General features: G+C 52.1%; 1 protein-coding gene and 1 long non-coding RNA gene across 2 annotated transcripts; both read left to right on the top strand.

Moving 5' to 3' along the window:
* Nucleotides 1–137: 137 nt before the first annotated feature.
* Nucleotides 138–8,064, top strand: EMC8 (ER membrane protein complex subunit 8). Its single transcript, XM_030956007.1, has 5 exons — nucleotides 138–420; nucleotides 4,177–4,253; nucleotides 5,676–5,745; nucleotides 6,206–6,300; nucleotides 7,203–8,064. The coding sequence occupies exons 1-5, from the start codon at nucleotides 223–225 to the stop codon at nucleotides 7,360–7,362; spliced, it is 600 nt and encodes a 199-aa protein (XP_030811867.1). The 5' UTR covers nucleotides 138–222; the 3' UTR covers nucleotides 7,363–8,064.
* A 5,884-nt stretch (nucleotides 8,065–13,948) lies between these two features.
* On the top strand, nucleotides 13,949–17,761 carry LOC115908080. Its single transcript, XR_004061086.1, has 3 exons — nucleotides 13,949–14,082; nucleotides 16,190–16,278; nucleotides 17,516–17,761. It is a non-coding gene; the product is annotated as an uncharacterized LOC115908080 (long non-coding RNA).
* The last annotated feature ends 88 nt before the right edge of the window (nucleotides 17,762–17,849 follow it).

The raw sequence follows: 17,849 nt of genomic DNA, 5'->3' as shown, positions 1-17,849 counted from the left end.
CCCCACACCCCCCATCCCACAGATATCTGGGATTTTCACCATCCTCCCCACACTCCAAATCCCCTCAAAAATCCCCCCAAAATCGCTGTCGCAAAGCCGGCCGCGCTTGGCGGCGCTTGCCGACAGCCGGCGGCGCCGTGCGGCGGGCGGGGAGCGGCGCAGGGCGGGCAGCGGGGCCGCACCGGGCCGAACCGGGCCAAACCGGGGCCGGGGCTCGGCACCATGAAGCTGACCACCCAGGCTTACTGCAAGATGGTGCTGCACGGCGCCAAGTACCCGCACTGCGCCGTCAACGGGCTGCTGGTGGCCGAGCGGCCGCCGGCGCCGCGGCCCGCGCAGCCCGCGCTGTTCGTGGATTGCATCCCGCTCTTCCACGGCACGCTGGCGCTCGCCCCCATGCTGGAGGTGGCCCTGACCCTGGTGAGGTGATCCCGCCGGGGTGTGGGGTGTGGGGAGGGGTGCTGGAAGGGGTTTGGGTGGTGCAGGGCAGGGCAGGGGCGAGGAAATGGTGCAAAAATTGGGGGAATTGTGGTGGGAGAGCTGGGGGTGCTCACATGGGGAAGGGAAGGATTCAGGGAGAGCTCAGAGACCTTGCAGGGCTTAAAGGGGCTCCGGGAGAGCTGGAGAGGGACTGGGGACAAGGCATGGAGGGACAGGGCACAGGGAATGGCTCCCACTGCCAGAGGGTGGATTTAGATGGGATATTGGGAAAGAATTGTTCCCCATGACGGTGGGGAGACCCTGGCACAGGTGCCCAGAGCAATTGTAGTTGCCCCTGGATCCCTGGCAGTGCCCAAGGCCAGGCTGGACAGGGCTTGGAGCAGCCTGGGACAGTGGAAGATGGAATGGGATGAGCCCCTCCAACCCAAACCATCCCATGATTGTGAGCAAAAGAAGATCCATCCCTTCTTGATACCGTTAAAAAGAACAAATTTCTGCCTCCTCCAGACTCGTCCTTAATGTTTCCCTCTGAGTTTTTCATCCCAGTAAACATTTTATTTGGAAACAAATTCCAGTTACTCCTAAATAAATTCTAGTTTTTTCCAGCTGAGATGATGCCGTGGCAATGTTGACATCTTTGTGGCTGAGCCTGAGCCCTGACCAGTTAGTTTTACCATTAAACACCCAAAATTGATCATTTGAAATATATTCACAGCAATGTGGGAGTAGCAGAGCACAGTGTGTTTTCATTAAATCACGATTAAATATCTTTCCACAGGGCTTGTGGCACTGAACTTTGGTAAACTTCAGGCCTTCAGTGCAGCTTTTTAGTATAGGTCTTGCAGCAGGATCGGATTATTAGGAAACAAATCCTGTTTCTTGCAACATCTGCAGGAAGAAAATTATCCCAGAGCCAAAGCAACGGCAGGTTTTTACTTATTTACTCTCAGTTTTTGGTACAAAAAGTTAAAGATTGGAAACTCCTGGTGTTTCCCACAATAATTAGGGCTCTGTGTGGTTCATCCTTTAAAAAACAGAATTTTACAAGAGCCCAGGGTCTTTTGCTGCTGTTCTGGGTTTAAACAAAGGCAAAGGTGTCAGTAATTCTGTCAGACCAGCTGTGAAAATTGGATTTTCTCATGGAAAAGGTTGGAAGGAGGTGATTCCACATCATCTGTACAAGCTTGTGTGTGGATCCAGAATAAATCAAGGAGATCAGGGTGCTCAAACTCCATTTTTGTAGCAAAGCAGCTTCACTCCTAAAGAATTTCAGAGCTGTGGTAGGATTTAGTGGGATCTGCTTCTTTCCAGGCTCAATTATTGCTGATTCTTGGTCAGCCCTCTGGGAGGGGTTTCAGAACCAACCCCACAAGTTCCACCTCCTCTTCCCTGCCCTGAGTCATCCCAGAATGGGATGGGAGCAAAAATACAGAAAATAGAGGAGGGACTTCCAAACTTTAAGGCTTTGCCTTCTCAAACTTTAGAGGGGGTCCAAGGAATAAATAAACCCCAAAAACCCCAAACAGCAGCTCCAGAGGGTGGTTGGGCACTGAATTCCCCAGGGAACGTTCACATTTCCAAGGTCCCAGAGCTCCAGGAGCGTTTGGACAGCGCTGCCAGGCACGGGGAGGGATTTTGGGGTGTTGGATTGATGATCCTTGGGGTCCCTCCCAGCTCAGGGCATTCCAGGATCCTCTGATTTCCAGAGAGTGGGAGCTCCAGTCCAAACACAGCAGCTGGTGTGTTTCATTTGCACTCTGAGATCCTTTCCCAAGCCAGAGTCGTGAAGAAAAAGTGAATTAAGTTGCACTCGAGCCTCTGAATTTCACTGCTAATTGATGTGGTTTTACAACCACAGCTCCAAAAAGGAGAAACCAAGGAACACTTCCCTCTCCTGGAATGGCACTCAGCTCCTCCTCCTCCTCCTTTTCCTCCTCCTCCTCCTCCTCCCAGGGTTTTCCAGCCCTGGTGGCTGCAGCAAACCAAAGCCACTTTGGATTTTTCCTTGGCAGGACTGGATGTGACTAAAAATATTTCTAATATTAAAAGTATTTCTGCCATTAAAAATATTTCTACCATTAAAGATATTTCTACCATTAAAAATACTTCTAACATTGAAAATATTCCTAATACTAAAAATATTTCTAAAATTGAAAATATTTCTACCATTAAAAATGTTTTTAATACTAAAAATACTTCTAATATTTCTAATAGGAGCTAATTGCTGTAGGATACTTGTGGGAACAGTGCTGGGCTTGGAACAGCTTTCATTCCAAAATGAGATTTTTTTTTCTCCCCCCTTTGTTTTATGCAGAAGCAATTTTTAATTACCAGTTAGGAAAGTGAGAACTTAAAATCATTCTCTTCTTTCTTTTCAAGACAATTTTTGGTAGGGAGCAAAAATGGATTTAGGACTGCGGTTTTTTAATTTTTAAATGGATGGAGTTGGGGTTTTTTTTAAATAATTATTATTAATTTTACTGCCTGGGCTGCTGGCTCTAATGCCAAGCTTTCAAACCACTAACAATTAAAACCAGAGTCCTAAGCCCTCAAAATGGGTTTGGAATTGAAACAGCAGCTCTTGCAGGGCTGCACAGCCTTTTTTTTTCTATCACTTAAATCCGTGTCATCCCTTGGATTATTCACATCCCTGCTTTGTTTGGTTGGTTCTGCAGTCTAATACAATAATTATTGCTGAAAATGAGATTGATTTGACTCCCAGGATGCCACAGGTCAGCACCAGATGTATTTTTGGAGGCCTTTTTAATAGAGCTGGGCAGGGTTTTTTGAGGCCGTGCTCTCTAGGGACTGCAAAGGAAAATTCGAGCTGCTTCCTCCCCTTCTGTCTTTGTATTTTGCTGACTTGATACCCTCGATTCTAATAAAAAACATAATATATATATTTATAGATACCATGTATGTATATATATAGATAGATATTTTCAAAGTCATACTCAGCAGGAGGAATCCAGCTCCAGTTTAAAGCAGCAAGAACAGCAGTGTTTAAACCCATTTAATTAAAAAGTAACAACCAACAAAAGTACCTAAGTGTAAATCAAAATTTGTCTAAAGTTTATGCCAAAAGTACATCTGGTTAAGCATTTACATAGAAATGTTAAATAAGGGAGAACTCTCAACACAAAACAATTTTATCTCAGTTGAAAAGCTGCTAAATGGGACGAACTTCTGCCTCACATTCACCTTTCACCTCAAGCTTTGATTTTCTAATAAAGGCCCCAAATGGTGGCATTTTCCCCTAGAAATGGGACATTAGAAATTAGAAATAAAACCTTTCTGCAAGGACAGGGCAGCATTCCCTGAAGTGCCTTGGCAGGTGAACACTGACAGAAAATTGTCCCAGCCATTGGTGGGTGAGCCCCAAACCCTCTCCAGGCTGAGTTTAATTGTCCTGTCACTGGGATTTAGGCCAGGCTTTGACTGAGACAGCTCCTTGCTCTTTTGCTCCGTTTGGTTAATGCTTCCCATCATCCTCCAAACGCTCTGTTGGGTTTCTCCATCCCAGCTCAGTCAGCCCAACTGTGAGCACTCCCACAAAGCAGACAGAAATATGGATTTATTTCAAGAACCCCGTGGCAGAGATGGAGCAACACTGCTTTATTTACAGGACAGCCATGAGATTTCCTTCATCCTGGGTTGCTTTATTATTTTTTTTCCTTGATCCTGGAGGTTTGTTTTTTTTTTCCCTAGGATTCATTGTTGCCATTGCTTTTCCAGATTGATTCCTGGTGCAAGGAGAACAGCTACGTGATAGCTGGATACTACCAGGCGAACGAACGCGTGAAAGATGCCAGGTGTGTTGGGCCAATATTTCCTTCTGTTTGCTCTTTTAGCTCGTACCTTGGACTCTGCCAGCAGCAATCATCCCCATAAATCAGGCGTGTGTGATTCACTCTGACAACTGTCAGCTGCTTCCACATTGTCTCCGTGGGGCTGCGGGATGTGGCCTTTGGTCAGGTGCAGAAAGTCCTGGCTTTGCAGAATCCCTGCTCTCCTCCCGTGGCTGCTATAAAAGGCCACTCTTTGAACCAGTGCCAGCTTCTTGAATTGCAGTTGTCAGGGAAAAAGCCAAAATCTGCAGAGTGTTTGCTCATGCAGTATGGATCTTGGAAAGTCTTGACGACTCCCAGGTTCTTATGGAAAGTCAGGAGTGACCTGATTCTTTCCAAATTTCTTCATCGTGGCTGAGTTTTTTCAGAGCTGTTTTTTACATGGTAAAATGATGTCAGTCAGGCAGTGATAGCTCTTATTTATCACTTCTTTTCCTCAGGATTAGTCATTTTTTTTCCCTGCTGGCTGACTCAGATTACTCCCTAAACAATAAGGAACCTTCCTGTGGAGCCAGAGTTTAATTTTAGATCTGTGTATTCCATGTTTTCCCCTCTATCTGTTGGACAAATCCAGGATTGGGACTAATTAGAATAAGAGTAATGTGTTTAAAGTATTGTGCCCCATCCCTGGAAGTGTCCAAGACTGGATGAGGCTTGGAGCAACCTGGGATAGTGGAAGGTGTCCCCACCCCTGGCAGGGGATGGAAGAAGAGAATCTTTAAGGTTTCTCCCAACCCAAACCATTCCATGATGCTCTGATTCCAGTTATTTGTTAATGTCTATTCAGACTCAATTATGGTTTTTAAGGAACACTTGTGACTTCTGAGGTGTCTAACAGGGATAAAAGCATTATTTGTCCTTTCCTTATAAATCTGCTGCACACATTTTTAAGGAGAAATTACATTTTTTTCTCTTTGAAGTTTGAAAGAATGTCACAGGTTTGATTGTTTTTTGAAAGTTCAGTTTGATTTCTGAAGATAACTGGCACCACACAGAGACTGTCAATGGCACCACATTAAGTGACACCACATAGAGATTGTCACCTTTGAAACGTGGTAAAGGTTGTCACAGGTTATCTGATTTTGGGCAGGTTTTCGGTGCAGACTGGGGAGAAAACTCAGTTTCTGTTTTAAATGCCTGCCAGGGCAGAGTCTTTGGTCTGGGAGAAGAAGACAGGAGGCCACCAAATGTTGATTCCATGTCATTCCAAAGCCATTCCTAAACCCAGCTGAGCTGCCTTCTATCAGCTGTGGCATCAGCTCCTTTATCTTGTTCCTGTTTGCAAGCACCCAGAGTCACTCTCACATCTCTCTGAGCTCATTTCCTGATGCTTTCAGCTGAAACTCGTGGCTCCCATCACTCAGTTCCTTTTCCTTTCTGCTCCAGCCCAAACCAGGTTGCAGAGAAAGTGGCCTCCCGGATTGCCGAGGGTTTCACGGACACTGCGCTCATCATGGTAAAGAACTTCCTTCCCCTCACCCCCTGTGTGTTCTGACCCTGCTGCTGGACCAGGGAAATGCTGTTCTCTGGCTGCTTTCATGAGGAATTCAGTTTCTCTTCCCCTTCAAAATGCTCTGGGGAGGAGATGCAACAAGCAGAGAAGTACAGTGTAAATCCACAGAGGCACTGTGGTGAGCTCTCTGCCACCTCAGAAGAACTGGAGGCTTTCTCTGCATGTTCAGGCAGCAGCTTCTGGCTCCAGCCCACCTCCTGCAGCTTAAATTCTTACATTTAATGTCACAAACCAAGCTTTGCCTCCTCACTGCTGTGACAAAGGACATTGGCAGCTTACATTTGGAGGGTAAAACAGTGGGTGGGTGTAAGATGCCCTGTTTTTACAAACTGATTTTGGGTTTATTTCCTCTCTTGGGATGCTGAGGAGGAGACTGAGGTGCTGTTTCCGTGTCCCACCCCAGGTTGACAACACCAAGTTCACCATGGAGTGTGTGGAGCCTGCCATCCATGTGTACGAGCTGCACGAGAACAAGTGGAGGTGCAAGGACCCCCACGTGTGAGTGAACCAGGAATTCGATGAGCTTTGGGGAAAAACAGGCTGTCCCTGTGAGGAGGCTGCAGCCTGGCTTAATTCAGAGTTTTTCTGTGGTGATTCCTCTCAGTTTCTCTGGCACTTGAGACAGTAGTTCATGTTTGGACTCAGGTGTTTATTATTTCTTATCAGTGAAACAGTCTCACAACCATGAGTTTGGCAGCCTTTCATTAAAGGGCACAAAATGGCCAACAATCTCTTGTTACAAGGTCTTTTAAGGCTAAACTATCCAGTTAAGAAATGACACCTAAATTATTTTCCCTTTTAACCCAATAACTGATCCCTCAAAGCCCACAATGCAGACTTTCCTGCTCAATTACAAAACATCACCCAAACCCATGGAGAAGAAGGAAGAAGGTGAAGAAGAACAGCCAGTCTCCATCCTAAAACCTCCATCTTGTTTCATATTTATTTCTATATTCTAAAACCCCAAACTTTTACGTTTTCTACCCTGTGCTATCAGTAATAGCACAGGGTAGAAAACTTAAATAACTGATCCCTCAAAGCCGATAACTGATCCCTCGAAGCCCGCAATGTGGACTTTTCTGCCCAATTACAAAATGCCACTCAAACCCATGGAGAAGAAGGAAGAAGAAGGTAAAGAAGAACAACCAGCCTCCACCCTAAAAACTCCATCTTGTTTCATATTTATTTCTGTATTCTAAAACCCCAAACTTTAAGTTTTCTACCCTGTGAAATCACACACTTCTAACCAACTACACACCCAGAATCCCAGTACTACCAATTAATTTTGGAAGCCTGTTCCACAGCCTCAGGTCAAATGCAGCATTCTCTTGTAAGCACAGAAAGTTTAAAATTCTCAGCATCCAAGATTCCAACTGCTGCCTGGTTCTTTTCCATCCTAGTGACTTCTGTGAAGACTGGACCGAAGCCCAGCGCATCGCTGCCTCCCTGCTGGACAGCAAATCCTACGAGACCCTGGTGGATTTCGATAATCACCTGGATGACATTCGCAACGACTGGACAAACCCCGAGATCAACAAAGCTGTGCTGCACCTGTGCTAGGAGGGATCCTCCTGACTAATCCATGGGCATTCCCACTCTGTACTGAAGAGAGAAAAATGCTATTTTTGAATGTAAATAGAATTCATATTCAGTACCTTGTGTGGAAAGCTGACTGATTAAAGAGGAGGGGCCCGTCCCGTGGCGCGGTGCTGTGTCCGTAAAGCCATGGGATGATGTTGGTGGTGACATTCCCTGGAAGAGCTGCCAGCTGTCGCTTCCAGCTGTCCTCGTGGACACCATCCCACTTGTAGTGAATGTTGCTATTCCTTGGAAACCAGAACTGCTTCTGCTTGGCCCCCACTGTTCCTATTCCAAAGTTTTGACTTTGGCTTTTCTAATCTTCAGAGAGGTTACTTTTTAACGATTTCTGGAAATACCTTTCCAAAAAAAAAAATAATCAATCCTGTCCTCAGGTGAGAGATTTTAAGGTCAAATAGATCAAATGGGAGGTGAATGGTTTCTTCTGGCCTGGGTTGGAATTGTAACTCTCTTGGCACAGTAAAATGCAAACTGCTGAGGATGTTCCATGCTCATGTGTCACCTGTTTTGCAGTGCTTTAGCATGACAGAGAGTTTTAAAGCAGTATTCCCAAATAATCTGGTGATTCCTGCTCTCCATGGGCTTGGCAAGCACAGTTACTGCTTGAATGTGTTAAACCCAAAGTAAATGATTTATAAAAAGGACTGGAAGCACACTACTGAGTTTGAATCTGCAGTTGGAGTCTACAGTAGTGAAATACTTTATTAATTTAGTGCATTTTGTGGGGGGAGTTAATCAGCAGATCTCATTTTCCACATGATCCAAGTAGATGGAATCAGGGAGCCTCGGTCTAGCCTAGTTCAGCTTTCCTTGTCTTTCCCATTAATATTTATTTCCAAAGAGAAGTTTCCTGGACAATGCAGCTTTATACCAGCCTAGAAAAGCTCTTTGTTGCCTCTCTCCTAACTGTAGTTAAACACAGCCTCAACCTGCAACATTCCTCCAGATTTTCTTCCCTTCCTGCCCAGAGACGTTATTACAAGATCCAAATATCCACAAAATGTCTGCCTGTCTCCAGTCTTAGTGTGAAAATCACAGCAAAGTTTGGGTTGGAAGGGGCTCAGAGATCATCTCATTCCATGGGCAGGGACACCTTCCCCACGAGCAGATGCTCCAAGCCCCATCCAACCTGGGCTTAGTTCAAAATGGAATTGTCAGAACCTCACCATTTTGAGTCAATAATCCCAAGTTTTCCTCCTGTTTTTTGAGAGGGATGGGGCAAGGCTTAAATCCCATTTGCAGCAGGGGAAGACCCTGGATGCCCCCAGGCTGTGGAGTTCCCTCCAGGTGAGATGATTCCACAGGGCCATGGGGTGAGGTGGGAGGGAGGAGAGGAAGCTTTGGGCACTTTGGTTTTTATCTCCCTGCTGTGCACGGGTGAGGTGTGATTACCAAAGAGGTTGGCACCGAGACAAGAACCTTCCCTAGGCTGAGTCAGAAAGGGAAATGTTTTCACTTGTTGACTGAAAACATGTATTTAGCTCCCCAAACCAGTGAGATAACACATTCCAGTGGCTGCTCCACTCCATATCTGTAGGAAAAGATTTCCCTGGAGCAGAATGCAAAGCACCCAGGCTGCAGGAAGAGGACTTTGCACAAACAGCCAGCGAAATCCAAGGTATTGTTCCAGAGGCAGATCCTTATCTTGGCCAGATTCCTCGTGTGGGGTTGTCAGAAGGAGCTGCTGGTTCTCCTGAGCCAAAGGAAATGTGTTTCTTGTTCTTTGTAACAGCATCTCCTAATCAAGCTTTGATCATAAATATGCAAATTCAGGCTAATCCCGCTGCCCCTGTTAGGCAGTGTGTCTCCTCACAGTGTAACCTGCTGGAATACTCTGTGACTAACCTGGGACACACTGCTGGAAGGGGAGCAGCTTTTAGTGCTTTGTCTTCCCCTTCTTTTAATCTTCTCTTTGCTTTCAAACGAGGATTTTTTGCCACCAGCAGAAGCCCAGGCTGGCTTTAGGCAAAGAGGACAAACCTGCAGATCTTATCTCCCCTGGCCTATTTGCATTGAAGGCTGGACAAAAGCAGCAATTCCATAAATCCAGACAGCCACCGTGGCTCTCCTGGAAGAATGAGGAAGCTGCAGGGCTCAGGGAAGGCTGTGTTCCCCTCTCCTGCTGATGTGCCCAGGGCAAATGCTGCTTTCCTGGCTGGTTGATCCTCTGGATTCAGGGCAGGAATCCAAGGTAATTCCTTTTAAAACTTCAGGGGGAGGAAATCTTGGGGAAGGCATCTCTTGCTGAGAGCTGGGATGGCAGCACTGGGAATGTGTCCTACTCTTTTTTGGTTTGTTAGCACTTAATGACTTCCAGAATTAACTTTTTTCTCCCTATCCACCAAAATTTGGAGATTTAGCATTTACCTGCCCAGATGTTTTTTTAACCCCCAACTTTTTACCTCATCCACACGACCTGAAGCGCTTGGAAAAAAGAATCCCTGAATGGTTTGGGTGGGAAAAGATCTTAAAATCATCTCATTCCATCCTCTGCCATGGGCAGGGACACCTTCCACTGTCCCAGGCTGCTCCAAGCCCTGTCCAGCCTGGCCTTGGGCACTGCCAGGGATCCAGGGGCAGCCACAGCTGCTCTGGGCACCTGTGCCAGGACCTGCCCACCCTCACAGAGAACAATTCCTTGCCATTATCCCATCTAAACCATCCCTCTGGCAGTGGGAGCCATTCCTGTGTCCTGTCCCTCCATCCCTTGTCCTCTCCTGGAGCCCCTTTAGGGCTCTGAGCTCTCCCTGGATCCTTCTCTTCCCCATGTGAGCACCCCCAGCTCTCCCCGCCTGTGGGATTCTCTTTTCCCCACTCAACCCGATTTTCCAGAACAGTGACAAACATCCCCACAAGCAGATGGGTGTCAGGAGCCACAGAACACCTGAGCAGCTGCTCTGGGGCACTCACAAGTGAGGTCCCTGCTCCCAGGGAATGCCAGGTCCCACATTCTCCCTGAGCTCATCACTCTGTGTGTCCATACAAGGATTTGGGGAAATTTTTTCCCCATCCAGCAAGCAAATGCAGCCTGCTGCTGGCATTTTCCCTCTTCCCATCTGCTCCTGGGATGTTCCCTCCCCGAGGAAAGCGAGCGGAGATGTAACAGCTCCAACTCTTGGAGCTGATACAGGAGCAGGTGAGCGGTTCAGAGATCACCTGGCACAGCTGGAGCCAGCAGCAGACAGATGTGCAGAGCCCAGCCCAGCCGTGAGGGGCGGCCCTCTGCCCCCAAGAATTCCTGCAGCAAGTGGCAGGCGAGGAGAGGTGACGGTGACAGATGCAGGAAGCAGTGCCCGGGCTCTCTGCTCCCTGGCTCCCAGCCTAATCGCTGCACTCCGGGCTGGAGATGCCGGAGGAGGAGGAGGGCACTGCCAGGGAGAGCCGTGATGATGCTAATGGAGGAGGCTGTTAGCGGGGTGGGCTTGCGGCCGAGTGCAGCCTGGAAAATGGCCTCGAGGGGAAATGTGCTCGGTCTGTGAGCTCTGCTTCTCGTTCGGGTGCAATTCAGCTCCTGGAGCCGAGATGGGGCACCCACACGAGCTGGTCCCTGTTGGGCTGCTCCCCTCCCATCCTGCCCGTGCTCTGCTATTCCCAGCTGGACTTGAGCACCTCCACACATCCCAGTCGTGTAGCACAACCCCCTGAGCCCTGAGCCAGCCCTCCCGCAGCCGGCAGCGCTTTCTTTGTGCCCAAGGAGCCGCTGAGGGCTCTATCGATTTCCCTTTTTTATTTTTTTCACTGTCGCTTTTAGACCACATTTTCACCCAGCCTTCTCCTTCGAAAGTGCACCCCAGCTGCATCCCTTGCTCAGCTGCATCCCTTCCTCTTGGTTTCCAGAGGAGAGGACGGACACGGGGACACAGCTGGCAGGGGGGACAGCGCTCCTGCGTGTGGCACTTACATCCTGCCGGAGCTGGGATGAGGGAAGCAGGGAACTCTGCTCTTAGGAACACCCGGTAGGTGGGCTGGGGGTGAGGGTCACTCCGGGAGTGTCCCAGGCAGGGCTGCTGGGGCCGCAGCTCCAGCGGGATGCGGGCAGGATCCGTGCCAGGCACAGCTCTGCGCACAGCCAGGCCAGGCAGAACGCCGCCGCCCTTCCTAGAAATGCACCCTGGAGCTTAAAAGATGGACCTAATTGAAAAACTCTATCGAGGTTGTAGCAACGGGGGATAAAAGGGAAAGCTGGGCCCAGATTAACCGGGAGCTCAGCGAGCCGGGAAGCGCGGCAGCCGTGGCCAGGTCCCTAAGCCAATTCCTGGCCGTGGCCTCCTGGCTGGATCCATGCTGGGAAGAGATGCTTTGTCCTGGATGCAGGAGCTCTGTGCCTCAGGTATGTCCTCGCTCCCCCTTCCCTCCTGACCCCCTCTCCTGCCCCATCCCGCTGGATTTTCTCCGGGGGTGCTTCCAGCCCATGCGGTTCCTGCTGCTCTCTCACTCTGCTGGTCCTGCCAAGAGCCCGTGCTTGGGGAGTGCTGGAGCTGCTCCAGTTCCCCCAGAGCCTGCATCTTCAGCTGCCTCCTCGTGACATCCTCCTCCCTCCCTCCCTCTCTCCCCACGCCTGGCATCCCCTCCGGGCGCTGCTCGCCAGCCCTGGCGACTCCGGATCTCAGGGAGGGAGTTTCTTCTCCACTCCCAGCACTGGTTGCCACTTCCAGCTCTGGCAAGCCCCGGGCAGGCCCTTTCAGCAGCTCCTTTCTGGGGCAGCCCCAGAGCCAGGCTGGGAGCAGCTCTTTCTTTCCCAGAAGGGCTGGGGGCAGGAGGGGACAGGTGGCCTCGCTGCTCCGTTAGCACGGGGGTGACGTGTCACCTGCGTTAGCACACCCTGGCACTCTGTGACCCAGAAAGCTGCTTCCTCCCCCTCCCTGCTGGAAGGGGAGCCCAGATGGTGTTTGCAGAGCAGCTCCTGAAGGCAGCCAGCAGCTCCGGGCTCTCCAACCAAAGCTTTTCTTGTGGCCAGTGCTTGCACAAGGCGTCCCTTGTCCCTGCGGTTCCTCTGGCGCCTGGGAAGCAGCAGCGGCTCTCCCTGCCCTTCCCCCAGAGGGGATTTGGGAGGCTGCCCTCCATCCTCACCCTCCAGCACGGCTTCAGCCCCAGGCAGGATGGAGCAGCAGGGGAGAGGAGCAGCCCAGTACCAAAGGGACACAGGCAGGACTGGAAACCAGGCAGTGAGCACTGGGGACAGCCAGTGAGCACCCCCGGGGACAGCCAGGCTCTGGCCAGCTCTGCGAGGACAATCTTCCCCCAGGCAGTGAAGGTGCCTCCATACCCACCCAGCCCCCTGAGCCCATCCTCTTCCTCCCCTGGCCAGCTGGCTCCTGGTGGGCTTTGGCCACTTGCCCTGACGTGATGCTCAGCAAGTCACAGCTCAGGGCCTTGTGACAGGAGCCAGGAACTCCTGGAAGGGAGGTGTTGAGCCCACTGGCACTCAGCTCTCCCTGACCCTGCTCACCCAGCAGTGACTAGGACCCCACACCACAGGGGCCATTCCCAGTCACCTCAAGGAGGACAACCCCCACTTTTTAAACCTTCACAAGGGTTTTTTTGCTTTGTTCACCAGCCCTGGGGAGGGCAGGAAGGGGTGCTTGACGCTGTGTTTGTGCCTATCAGGTGTCAGCAGAGCAGCTGGAGCTGTGCTGCAGCCGCAGAACTAACCACAGGTATTTTAGCAGCCTGGTGTTTATGTTTCCCATCCCTGCTGCAGCGAGACAATCGCTTTTTGTCACTGTTGTAGCAACAACTGCTGCTCCAGGCCAGGCTAATTCCAGCCCTCGTGGGTTTGGGGCTGTTTGCTCTCACCCAGCAGCAGCAAACAGGTTGTTTTGGAGACAGCAGTAAAACAGCTCAGGGTTGGAAGCAGGATTTGTGCTGCTCTGACTGGATTTGTGCTGCCAGGGAGCAATCCCTGGCTCCATGGGATGCTGCCTGCTCTGAGCTTGGGATGGGATCTTGAAAGATCAGGTTTGCCAGGCTCTGCTTCAGGATTTGTCTCTAAGTCTTAGACTTTGCTGGTGAACAGGTGAAAAAATCCACACAAACTGATTAATTTGTCTGTTTTCTGGGGGAAATAAGGGGAGCTGTGGGTTGCAAACGTCTCTGCCCAGGACTGTGCCCACAGCTGGAGCTGCAGCCTTGCCCCTGTGCCACCCTCCCCTCTCCTGGAGCTCTGCAATAACTCAGTTATTTGACAAATCAGAGGAGTCAGATCGGGAAGGAAATCAGCTCTTCCCAGGTTTCTGATTTTCATCAGACATGGCAGGACCAGAGCAGCAGAAAGTGGAGCAAAACCACCCCGTTTGCTCTCCCTGCTGCCCTTCACCCCCATCCCAGCCGGGCTCGGTGGGGCTCTGATCCCTCAGGATCCCTCCCAAACCGCCGGGATCGGCTCTCTCCCGATCCTGGGGTGAAGTTCCAAGCTCCCTTTCCCTTCCTTTCCCTCCCACCTTGCTGCCTCCCGCAGCCGGGGCTGTTTAATGTGCGGCCGGCGTGCCCTGCATTGGAACCGCTGCTTGAAAAGGAGCCTGAAAAGGAGCCTGGAAGGCTCGGGGCCTCGCCTCTCAGTTGCGGAGGAGGGGGAACGTGGGAAAGCCTCTGGCTACTGCTGATGCAGGCGAAGGCGGCTGCTCCGGAGGCGCAGCCTCGCCCCGGGCTGGGACCCGACCCGGAGCGCTCATCCCGGGCACGGTGAGGAACCCGTCCCGTGCCAGGCTGGCTCTGGGGCTGGGCAGGGGAAAAGATCCTTCCTGGAAGGTGGAGCTGCTCCCAGAGGTTGTTGGCTCATCAGGACCTCGGGGATGCTGATGTCCTTGGGTGTGGGCGCTGTCGGGGCGCTTGGGAGCCCTCAGGCTGCTCGTAGGGATGCTGGACGCGCGGGGGCTTTGTTGGCACACCTTCCTCTGTCTCTCTCGGCTCTGGACTGCCTTGTGCAGCGGGGTGAGAGTAAATCCGCGTTCCCTCATCCCCCAAGGGCTTTGCTGGGCACGGGTAGGGGCTCGGAGCGGGGGCTGGATGGGAGGAGCCGGGGCTCCGCTATCCTCACTAACCAAGTTCCAACCAACCCCGCCAAACCCAAAGCCGGCCGGCTGGCACCTCCTGCCGAGGGATCCCCCGTGCCAGCCCCCGGCACCCGGCAGGTGGGATGCGACCGCGGGCATCGCCCCTCCGGGCACCGGGTAAGTGCCACCCCTCGGAGCCCCGGCTTTGTCCCTTTTCCCCTTCCCAGGGCACGCTCTGAGTGTCCCCCCTGGCCCGGCAGCTCGGTCCCCGCTGCAGTGACACCTGCCATGAGCGTCTGGGGCTTTTTGGAGCGTGAACTCGGGATGCAAACGTTCCTTTGGCCTGGTGCTGGCACACGGGAGACAAGCTGGAGCCCCGGCTGCAGGAATCCTGCTGGAATGCTGGCAGGGGGACTTCTCCACCCGAATTCTGGTCCTTATCCATGGGGAGGGGGCTGCTGTGTCCTCTGCAAGGGTTTGGCAACAGGGGGTGATCCCAGAGGATCGGATCCCAGAGGGTAAAAAATTCCAGAAGATGAGATCCCAGAGGATCAGATCTGAGACGAGACCCCCTGTGCACAGAGCTATGTGTCCCCATCCCAGAGGATGAGATTCCAGAGGATCTGATCCCAGAGGATGCTATCCCAGAGGACGAAATCCCAGAGGATCTGATCCCAGAGGATGGAGACCCCCTGTGCACAGAGCTGTGTGTCCCCATCCCAGAGGATGAGATTCCAGAGGATGATATTCCAGAAGATTAGATTCCAGAGGATGAGATTCCAGAGGATGAAATCCCAAAGGATCAGACCCCAGAGGATGGAGACCCCCTGAAGCTGGGTGTCCCCAGCAGGACCCTGCTCTGTCCCAGAGTGGTGTGAGCCACCAGCAGGTGCCAAGCCCCACAGGATTTGCCTCAGAACAGATTTGTTGATATTTGGGCCGCCTCCAGGAGAGCTGCAAAGTGAGGTCCTGGGGAGGACTCCGCTCCCCAGCCCTGTGGGGCGTTCACAGCTCAGGCTGCACCTGGGGAACTGATAAAAATACAGAATTAAAAGCAGAGATAGCAAATTTTCACTTCCCCTTGCGGGCTGCTGCCAACCCATCTCAGAGCTTCTTGGAAAGGCAGAGGTCAGGCAGGGGGGGCAGAGGCTTTCCTTGGCTCTCTGTGTAGCTTGGAAGAGCCAAAATGAATCACTGACCCTCATCCCAATAAGCTTTTCCCAGCAGCTGTGGGAGGAGGGGTGAAGATTTCCCAATAAAGGGAATTTTTTATTTTTTTTCCGCAGAAAAAATTGTCAGCATCTTGAAAATATGGTGTCCCACAGTGGGAATTATCCATCCAAAAGCTCTGGGGACATCAGGGATGCCCAAGAGGAGCAGGAGGATGTGGATTCCAGCAGTGCATCCCAGCAGCTGCTCCTGCTCAGCCCGAGGGAGGCAGCTCTGGGATCAAACAGAGAAATTGTGGGGTTTTCTCTGCAAGAACCAACCTAAAACCAACCCAGTTCCTCCTGCTCCCAACCTTCTCATCCCGAAATATTGTCAAGGGTGGAGAAGCTGGCATGGGACCACTCAGCCAGCACCAGGCTCCTTCTCCACCCTCCCAAAAAGTTCTTCCTGGGCCAGATTGAGTCACCCCAGCGCCGTGACATCAGTGGTGGTTTTGCGAGCGAGCAGCCGCGTTTCCTGTGGCTCCTGTAGGCGCAGACACGCAGGGAGGGATGTGAGCTCTGAGCTCCTGCTCCTTTCCTGCCCCCAGCATCGCCTCCCTCAGCGCTCTCTCCTCTCTCCCCCAGCGCCTGCAGCGAGGGCCGGCGGCGGGGCTGGAGGGCTGGATCCCGCTGAGAGGATGAAATCATGGGGCTCAGGTTATCCTGCCTGAAAGGTGAGTTTGGGCTGAGGGCTTGGGGTGTTGCTGCTCCCCTGAAGGCACCCGAGGGATGGTTGCACCCACAGGAGGTTCAGGTGTGGGCGGGTTTGGTGGAGTTGGGGAATTTCTCAAGTGCCACCTGTTGTGCCTGGATCACCCCGAAGAGGATTTTCCCAGCTTTGTTTTCTCAGTCCTGTGCTTGTCCTTTTGCTCTGGAGAATCCATGGGTTCAATGAATCAGGTGGGTTTCCTCAGAGGCAGGAAGGGCTGCTCAGGGACACGTGGGTGGGATGCAGCTCCAGGCTGGCCCCAAGCATCCCTCACTGCTCCACCCTCCCCAGGGACACTCCAACCAGGAGCTTCTTCCCCAAGTTGAATTTTCTTAATGGATTTAGGCTGGGAATGGCGTCAGGGATGTCTGCACAGGGGCAAAGCTTTTAGTGCTGCTGGCCTGGCAGGCCGAGGGCTGGATATGGCATCTCCCATTAGCTCTGCATCCCTCTGACTCCTGCTAATCGTCCTCGGGCTCGTCAGGGATGGGGCTTAATGAGGATCCCTCTGCAGGATGCAGGGCTGCTTCTTCCCTGGCTTTTCCCAAGGCCACATTCTGTGGGATTCTGCTTGTGGTGGGCACAGAGCATCACCCAGAAATGAGCTCTGCCCGCTCTCCACATCAGGGATGTTGGGAGGGAGTGGTCAGGGGGGTTTGGGGTCTCACAACCCCCCCTGTCCAACAAGGGATGACTGAAGAGGGGAAGCAAGCAGCCAAGGAATCCCAATCCTGCCCCAAATCCAAGACAAAGCCCCAAAATATTCCCCCGTGCTTCCAGACCCCTCTGATGAGCTTGGAGCCTGGAATAAAAGAAAAGAACCTCCCCATTCTCCAGCTCCCTTACATAAGGCAGGGCTTTATCCTTAATTAAAAAGAGATTAAAAATATCAGTGTCTGTCCCCTCCGGGCATTTTCTTGCTTGGGAAGAGCTGAAACCTCCCTGGATGCCGCCTGTGCCACACGGGGCTTTTCTCCTGATTAAAAAAAGGAGATTAAAGCGATCTGCTCCCCTCAGGGGGGGTGGGCTGGGCAGGTGGTCTAGGGAAAGGGGGAGGATCCACCTCTGAAACCCCCCAAAATCCAAAGTGGATCCAGGGGAGGAGATGTGAGGATGCTGTGGCTCGTAAAGGGCTGGCATGGGGCAGGGTGGAGAGCTGGGGGGTGCCTGATCTCCTTTTATCCCCCAAATGTCCCCCCCAGGCCTGAAGATGTGTGTGAGCAGCGGGAACGGCAGCGAGGGGAGCCGGAGGGAGGGACAGAAGCGCCTCCACGTGCCCTCCATCATCGTCACACCGCCCACGCCCACGGGCACCGCGCTGGCCCGGCGTGCGGAGGGTGCCGCACCCTGCAGCCCCTGCTGAGAGGGGACACCGGGGACACGCAGCCCGGCAGGATGGAGCCACGGCCGCCAGGGACACACGGGGCACCCACACGGGTGGGTTTGGACACCAGGGACTGGGGTTCGTCTCTTTTCCTGACAGCGCCGGGGAGGGGGATCCCCCCTCGGTGAATAAAACCCTGGGGTTCTGCACCC

Source organism: Camarhynchus parvulus, chromosome 11 (genome assembly GCF_901933205.1).
Source record: "Camarhynchus parvulus chromosome 11, STF_HiC, whole genome shotgun sequence".
Taxonomy (NCBI): Eukaryota; Metazoa; Chordata; class Aves; order Passeriformes; family Thraupidae; genus Camarhynchus; species Camarhynchus parvulus.
This window is presented reverse-complemented; position numbering and strand designations above follow the sequence as displayed.